The 8,773-nt window shown below is 46.6% G+C and overlaps 1 protein-coding gene across 1 annotated transcript in view; it reads left to right on the top strand.

Annotated features, from left to right (window-relative positions):
- Positions 1–334: 334 nt before the first annotated feature.
- LOC132823840 (vacuolar protein sorting-associated protein 4A) overlaps positions 335–8,773 on the top strand; it is a 30,662-nt gene continuing 22,223 nt past the window's right edge. The window contains exons 1-2 of the mRNA XM_060837887.1: positions 335–506; positions 7,939–8,050. Coding sequence (XP_060693870.1) covers positions 483–506; positions 7,939–8,050 — 136 coding nt within the window. The 5' untranslated portion in view covers positions 335–482. The remainder of the gene's footprint in view (positions 507–7,938; positions 8,051–8,773) is intronic.

The raw sequence follows: 8,773 nt of genomic DNA, 5'->3' as shown, positions 1-8,773 counted from the left end.
TTCGAGCACAAGCCCTTCATCAGGACTATAACCTGGTGCTGTGTGAGGCCAACAAAAATGCACCCCAAGGCACAAGAAACATACGCAGGTGCGGCGCCAGACCGGGAGGGGCGCTGTTTGTGGAGCGGGTGCGGTGCAGACGCCAAGCCGGGAGGGACGCTGTTTGTGGTGCAGACGCCAAGCCGGGAGGGGCGCTGTTTGTGGAGCGGATGCGGTGCAGACGCCAAGCCGGGAGGGGCGCTGTTTGTGGTGCAGACGCCAGTTCGGGAGGGAGTCTCTTGTCAATTTCGACGATCTGTTCTTGCGCTGGTAGTTGTGTAAATGACGTCACGGGGTGCGCGGCCGCCATTTTGCCGAATCGAACCCGGGGGAAGAGCCGGGCCCGAGGCCCCAGCCGCAGGCCCAGGCCATCGAGGTGTCCAACCGCGGGCTCAGCACTCAGCCTGCTCCATCCCCGCAGTCTGAGCGATCGGCAATGTGCGATGTCAGCTCCCAATACCCTCCAGGTAAGGTTTATTTGTATTTATTTTGGGAGGGTTGTGTTGCTAGGCCCTGGGCTGGGCCGGGGGTAGGGAGGGGGCTCGGTTAGTGGTGTTTTCCCGCAGGGTGAGGGGGTCAGGGCAGGCCCGCGCCGCAGTCTGGCTGCTGCCGTTTGATTTGGGGAAGTGGCTGGGAGTCGGTGCCTTTGTTGTCGTTAGATTAGATTCCCTACAATGTGGAAACAGGCCCTTCGGCCCAACAAGTCCATACTGACCCTCTGAAGAGTGACCCACCCAGACCCATTCCCCTACATCTCCCCCTGACTAATACAACTGACACTACGGGCAATTTCTCATGGCCGGTTCACCGGGCCTGAGCCCGGAGGACCCCCCCGCAGACACCTCCCCCGAGGCTGGGATGGAGCCCGGCTCCCCGCTCCCGGGCTCCCCGGCTCCCCGCTCCCCCGCTCCCCGCTCCCCCGGCTCCCCGCTCCCCCGGCTCCCCGCTCCCGGGGTCCCCGCTCCCGGGCTCCCCGGCTCCCCGCTCCCCCGCTCCCCGCTCCCCCGGCTCCCCGCTCCCGGGGTCCCCGGCTCCCCGCTCCCGGGGTCCCCGGCTCCCCGGTCCCGGGGTCCCCGGCTCCCCGCTCCCCCGCTCCCCCGCTCCCCGGCTCCCCGGCTCCCCGGCTCCCCGCTCCCCCGCTTCCCGGGTCCCCCGGCTCTCCCCGCTCCCCGCTCCCGGCTCCCCCGGCTCCCCGCTCCCCCGCTTCCCGGCTCCCCGCTTCCCGGCTCCCCGCTCCCCGGCTCCCCGCTCCCGGCTCCCCCGGCTCCCCGCTCCCCCGCTTCCCGGCTCCCCGCTCCCCGGCTCCCCGCTCCCCCGCTTCCCGGGTCCCCGCTCCCCCGCTTCCCGGGTCCCCGCTCCCGGCTCCCCCGGCTCCGCGCCGCCCCACAACTGGTTAATCTTTTAAAGTCAGTTTTTCAGGTAGTGGTTTGCTCCAAGCGGGTAATGAGCTCCGAGGCAGCAATCCCCAGCCCACCTTGTTATGTAATTTTTCCCAGAGGTGCAGTGGGCGGCACGGTGTAGGGGTCTGGGGTGGGTTGTGCTTCGGCGGGTCGGCGTGGACTTGTTGGGCCGAAGGGCCTGTTTCCACGCTGTAAGTAATCTCATCTAATGCCGTGGTAATTTTAAAGCCCAGATGTTGAGGTGCCGCATTTCCGTGTTTTTATATTCCCACTGCATAAAACTGTTCTCTCATTCCTCTTCAATCCTTTTACTCTCACCTTTTGAATATGCCCTCTAGTTTTGAGCCCCCCTACCTTAGGGAAAAGACCGTTATTATTGACTGAGAGAGATTTGATGAGGATCTAAACAATGGCTGTAGTTTTCCCAACATTTAATTGATGAGAATTTCATATCATCCAGAACTGAATGTTGAACATGGTGCGTTAGTGAACAGGCCAACAGAGATGTGGTTCCCATTTATCTCTCCACCCTGGAGACTTCCTGTCACTATTCCTGATGAAGGGCTTTTGCCCGAACTGTCGATTTTCCTGCTCCTTGGATGCTGCCTGACCTGCTGTGCTTTTCCAGCACCACTCTGATCTAAACTTATGTGGTTTGTTAGTGTACATGTTGAACCTGATGTTACTGAATGTGTACAAGAAATGAAAGGTGATTCATGGCATGCTTTAAGCTCTAGCACACTTGGTTATGTAAGTCAAGGGACAACATTCCACATCAGGTGTGGGAGAAGAGGGTGGTGGAGCAATGTTGTTTTTCAGACTGAAGGCCTGTGACCATAGGTGTACCACAAGGATTGGTGCTGGGTCCACTACTTTTTGTCATTCATATACGATGTGACCATAAGAGGTATAATTAGTAAGTTTGCAGATGACATCAAATTGGAGGTGTAGAGGACAGTGAAGAAGGTTACCTCAGAATACAATGGGATCTTGATCAGATGGGCCAGTGGGTTGTAGAATGGCAGATGGAGTTTAATTTAGATAAATGTGAAGTGCTGCATTTTGAAAAGCCAAATCAGGGTAGGACTTATATGCTTAATAGTAAGGACTTGGGGAGTGTTGCTGAACAAAGAGACCTTGGAGTGCAGATTCGTAGTTCCTTGAAAGTGGAGTCGCAGGTAGATAGGATAACGAAGAAGACATTTGATATGCTTACCTTTATTGGTCAGTGCATTGAGTATTGGGGTTGGTCCATATTGTGACTGTACAGACATTGGTTCAGCCATTTTTGGAGTATTACCTACAATTCTGGTCTAGGCAAAAATGAGGACTGCTGGAGATCAGATTCTAGATTAGAGTGGTGCTGGAAAAGTACAGGTCAGGCAGCATCCGAGGAGCAGCATAATCGACGTTTCGGGCAAAAGCTGTTCATTAGGAATGAGGCCAATTCTGGTCTGCCTCCTATCGGAAGGATGTTGTGGAACTTGAAAGGTGATCTCTGGCTACTGAGCTTCTGGTTAGTTTCTGTATCTTATCAAAACCGTTTGTTATTTCAAATGCTTTCTGCTTCTGAGGACAGCAGTCTCCACTTTTTCAGTCTTTTCCACCTAATTCAAGTTCATCCCAAGTAACGTAATGGTATGTGTCCTCTGCACTATCTCCAAAGCCTTCTCATCCTTTCTAAAGTGTGATATCTGACAATAGTTAATAAATGTTTTACATCCAATATCCAGAACAACCAGCCCTCTTGATTGGCACCAATCCCATCATGTTCAACATTACTCCCTCCTCCATTAATGCAGAATGGCATCTACAAGATAGAGTGCAGAAACTCACCAAAAGTTCTTAAAGCATTTTCCTAACCTGTGACCTCTACCAGCTTGAAATGCAAGGGCAGCAGATTTATGGAATACCACCACTGCAAGGACCCTTTCAAACCACTCACTATCCTGACTTGGAAATATATTGCCAGGCGGCTAAATGTTGGAATATCAACATAATAGAAAAGAAGGGGAAGCATACAGGAGGTGTTGACATACTAGTCAGAAATATTGTGGCCACAATTATAGTAGGAAATGAACAACACTAGCAGAAAGTGAGGACTGCGGATGCGTGAGTTTGGAGTCAAGAATGTGGTGCTGGAAAAGCACAGCAGGTCAGGCAGCATAAGTTGAGCAGGAAATTCGACGTTTCGGGCATAAGCCCTTCATCGGGAATGCTGGCACACTCTCCTCATTCCTGATGAAGGGCTTATGCCCGAAACGTCGAATTTCCTATTCCTTGGATGCTGCCTAACCTGCTGTGCTTTAACCAGCAACACATTTCAGGTGTGATCTCCAGCATCTACAGACCTCATTTTTTACCCGAAAAAATAACATCTATGGTCAACTTTAACCATCTCCAAAATGGAGGATGAGGTAGCAAAATAGATTGAGTGTGTGAATTTTTTTTAATGTTTGCAGACTTTCCCATCCAGTATGTATGTAATTCTTGATTGGAATCTTGGTATGATCCCAGCTGATAGTAACATTGGACAAAAGGTCGGCATGATGGCACAATGGTTAGCGCTGCTGCCTCACAGCGCCAGAGACCCAGGTTTAATTCCTGCCTCAGGCAACTTTCTGTGTGGAGTTAGCACATTCTCCCCGTGTCTGCGTGGGTTTTCTCCGGATGCTCCAGTTTCCTCCCACAGTCCAAAAATGTGCAGATTAGGTGAATTGGCCGTGCTAACTTGCCCGCAGTGTTGGGGCAGGGGTAAATGTAGAGGAATGGGTCTGAGTGGGTTGCTGTTGGGAGGGTCGGTGTGGACTTGTTGAGCCGAAGGGCCTGTTTCCCCACTGTAAGTAATCTAATCTAATCTGTAAGTAATCTAATCTAAAAGGGGTGACAGAGTGAATCCTGTCTTGACAGATCATATGTTTAATATTTGTAGCGGTTATTGTGGTGCTCAGTCACTGAAATATTCACACAAAGCTGTAGACATTCTTTAACAAAAAAAATGTATAATACACAAAAGAAGGAAAGCAGCAAGCTTTAAATAAAAGTTCCAAAAAAAATGTAAGCCGTACGACAGAATTTTAATTCCTTTCCCAGCAACATCCTTTATAAAAATTAAAATCCCAGCAATGTATCACATCTTTAATCGCTTCTTCTGCAACTCTCATTTAATTTTTCTTAACTGACTCTGCCCAGTTTTTCTTTTGGAACTGTTGAGTCTGTTTTATAATTTCTTTCCAGTTCAGAGCTGTAGAGTCCATCTGCCACTCTTTAGCCCATTGCCCCAAATCATCACGATAGCCGTATAATCTTAGATAACCTTCACTGTCTGCTATGCCATCAACCTTGGTGTTATCTGCCAACTTACTAACCATGCTTTTTAGATTCTCTTCTAAGTAATTAAATAACAAACAAAAGTGGACCCAGCACTGATTCCTGTGGAACACCATTGGTCACTGACCTTCCGCCCAAAAAAAAACAACTGTCCACCATTACTGTTTCCTGCAACTAAGCCAATTTTATATCCAATTGGCAAGCTCGCCCTAAATGCCATGTGATCTAACTACAAATTAGTCTTCCATGTGGCATCATGTCAAAGGTTTTACGAAAGTCCAAGTAAACAAAGTCTACTGTTCCACCCTCATCAATTTTTTTGGCTAGTTCCTCAATCTTAATCAAATTTGTGTGGCGCGATTTCCCTCACAAAGCCATGCTGGTCTGTCTCCTTTCAGTTCTGATAAATTTTTTCTCAGTACTGACAACTTGAAAAATTCCAAACCAAGCTCTTGCAGCTTGGAGACTTCGCAAACTAAAGTCTATCTGCCAGGATGACTACACTCAACTGAAAACATCTCATCTGAACTAAAGTCAACGCTAAACTCGTAGCTGATGGTTTATTCATCCTGCCAGTAAAGTTGTCATAGTTCCAGAGGGGGCTGCATTCACACTAGAGAGAGAGAGATGATTGTTGGTAGTTTAACCTGAGGGGCACCACCTCAAGTGAGAAGTTGGATCTTCAGGGTAACCTCAGCTGGTACAGGAAGTGAGCCTGTGCTGTTGGCATAATTCTGCTTTACAAACCAGTTATCCAACCAACTGAGCTAACCAGCGCCCACATCCTGCTAGACAGTTGAGTGAATTGCATGCTTTTTGAAAATGATTTTTCTGACGTCACTCCTCCAAATTATTTCTGACCATTCATCTTAAAAAGAAAACCTTCATCTGCATCTATTTTTGAAATTCATATTGCGAAGTGTCAATACATTGTATGTTGCTCACAGAAATTTGTGCATTTCTGGATGTTCCACTGTAGAAAGAACTTTAAAATTGTACTCTGATGGGATGGATATAATAGTTTCTGGGGATTTAAACTGACAGCCTTTGCAGATGAAACTTAGTTGAACATATATGTTGTGAATGTGAAAGTAGAAATCTAGCAAGGGATGTGGTAAATGGGGAAAGCCAACTGTTGGAGATCAGTATATGTGCTGTGCTGTGTGTTCAAAGAGATAAGACAGAATATTTTCTTAATGCTAAAATAAGAGGAACATGGAGCATTTAATAACAGGAATATTTGTGTGTCTAAAATATTAAGAGGATTTAACTGTTTGTTAATGATGGCTCACGGGCTATCATTACCGATCAGTAATCAGAGTTTGCTAAGTAAAACGTGGTGTTAAAGTCCTTCCAGTATCTCCTCTTTTACATTGTTTATTCTGATGGTTTGGCTTCAGTGCCACTCACCTGAACCATGCTGCAAGATCCTCTCATGGAATATTTAAGTCTGCCATCAAACATAAACTTTACCACACTACACGGATTAATATTGGTGTAGTGTAGTGAAAGTACAGTGTTGGTATAGTACAGTGTTGTGATTTTCTCAGTATTGAAAATATTGGATTTGCCATTTCTTTCATGCAGGCTCCTCTTATCAAAATATTTTGAGCATTTGGATGAGATTAGGAGAATTTGACAAGATGAAGCATAAAACTGCTTTTCCATATAATGCTTGGTTTGGAATGTAGGGGTAGGCAAGTCCTAGGTCTTTATTGAAAATATGGCGTTACTCTCTTTCATACCTTTGTTAGATCGGACTGTCCTTGTTTCCCTTCCAATATCTTGACCTCATTCAAATTCTGCCTTCACAAACAGCAAGTCCCATTCCCCATCACTGTTGTTCCTTCCGACAAGTCATGTCTTGATTTTGAAGTTCTTGGCCTTGTTTTTAGTTGACCGCATGGTCTCACTCCCTCCTTACTTCTATATACTCCTCCAACTCTACAACCCTCTGAGATTACGTGTGCACTTCTAACTCTGTCCTCTTATTCCCGCTTCACAACTAGTGGTTGTGCCTTCAGTTGTTTAACTGCACAAGCCTGAAATTTACTTCCTGGATCCTTCCACCTCATTTTCCTCTTTTCGCTCATTAAAACCTCTGACCAAATAATTAACCATTTGACCTAATGTTGTCATGTGTGGCTCAGTGTCATGTCCATTTTATAATGCACCTGTGAAGCCTCTTCTGACATTTTCGTTCAGTAGATGTTCTTTATATAAACTTGAATTTTTTGGTTGTTGCTGCCTACCAATACCAGTACATTGGTGCAAAACCATATGACATGTTTTGCAGTTGTATAAGACTTTGGTGCGGCCGCATCTGGAGTATTGTGTGCAGTTTTGGTCACCTTACTATAGGAAGGATGTGGAGGCACTGGAATGGGTGCAGAGGAGGTTTACCAGGATGTTGCCTGGTATGGTAGGAAGATCATATGAGGAAAGGCTGAGGCACTTGGGGCTGTTTTCATTGGAGAGAAGAAGGTTTAGGGGTGACTTGATAGAGGTGTACAAGATGATTAGGGGTTTAGATAGTGTTAACCAAGAGAACCTTTTTCCACGTATGGGGTCAGATATTACGAGGGGGCATAGCTTTAAATTAAGGGGTGGTAGGTATAGGACAGATGTTCGGAGTAGATTCTTTACTCAGCGAGTCATGAGTTCATGGAATGCCCTGCCAGTAACAGTGGTGGACTCTCCCTCTTTATGGGCATTTAAACGGGCATTGGATAGGCATATGAGGATAGTGGGCTAGTGTAGGTTAGGTGGGCTTGGATTGGCGCAACATCGAGGGCCAAAGGGCCTGTACTGCGCTGTATTTTTCTATGTTCTGTATTCAGATCAGTTAGGCTGCTGCAAAATTCTGTGTTGCATGGTGCAAAATCATTCAAAAAATGGAAGTTCGCATAGCAGCTGATAAACCAACATGGTAGGAAAGTGAGAATGGGAGAAAGTGAGAACAGCAGATGCTGGAGATCAGAGTTGAGTGTGTGGTGCTGGAAAACCACAGCAGGTCAGATAGCATCCGAGGAGTAGGAGAATTGGCATTTCAGGCATAAGCCCTTCGCCGAGAATGAGTGAGAATGGTGTGGTTAGTGATGATGATTTGATATTTCTTCCTTTTGAGAGTGAACTATGCATTAATATAACTTATTTTTAACTGTTTCAGAAAGCAATTGACCTTGTAACTAAAGCCACAGAAGAAGACAAGGCAAAGAACTATGAAGAGGCATTGAGGCTGTATCAGCATGCAGTGGAATACTTCCTGCATGCTATTAAATGTGAGAGTTCTCCATGGACATTAGTGAACCAGTTGGATTACCAGCTTTTTATTTCCAATTTTTTTTTTCTAACTGAATTCAAATTCACAATTGACCATTGTGGGATTTGAACTTGCATTCTCTGGATATATTTCAGGAAATGTGAGCAGAGCTGGCATGGCCAGCATTTGTATCCAACCCCAAATATTTTTTGGGAATATCGTGTGCTGCCGCCTTGAACTGCAGTTCATCTGGTGTAGGTACACCCAAGGTGTTGGTAGGAACGGAGTTCCAAATTTGGCCCAGTTTAGACAAGTTATAAGACAAGCTCATCACAAGCTTTGAGTCTAATACTTGGCCTGTTTTGAATTAGAGGACCTCAGATTGGGCATTGGAGACTCAGTATTGGACTTCAGTACTCTTGGATCAAAGGGAGCCAAGTTCAGAACTACTCCTGAACACGACTGAGTGACCCCTGGGCCAGAGAGAGGGAAAATCAGTTAGTGCTTCTGATCACTGTTCAGATTCCTTAATTAGAGGGGAAATCAGTTGGTGTTCCTGCTCCTGATCATCATTGAATGTCCCCTGCTGCTGACCACCATTGACTGATTTCTGAGTATGTACAAGATTGGTTAGATTGGTGAAATGTCAGCAAGTGCTCAGGTACAGGGTGTCAATGGGTAGTGGAACTATACCCTCATGTTGTCACCAGTACAGGCAGGAAACATTCTGTGCTGACTGGTA

Source organism: Hemiscyllium ocellatum, chromosome 17 (genome assembly GCF_020745735.1).
Source record: "Hemiscyllium ocellatum isolate sHemOce1 chromosome 17, sHemOce1.pat.X.cur, whole genome shotgun sequence".
In the NCBI taxonomy this organism is placed as follows: domain Eukaryota; kingdom Metazoa; phylum Chordata; class Chondrichthyes; order Orectolobiformes; family Hemiscylliidae; genus Hemiscyllium; species Hemiscyllium ocellatum.
The sequence above is the reverse complement of the archived record's forward strand: the minus strand, read 5'-3'. Positions and strand labels throughout refer to the sequence as shown.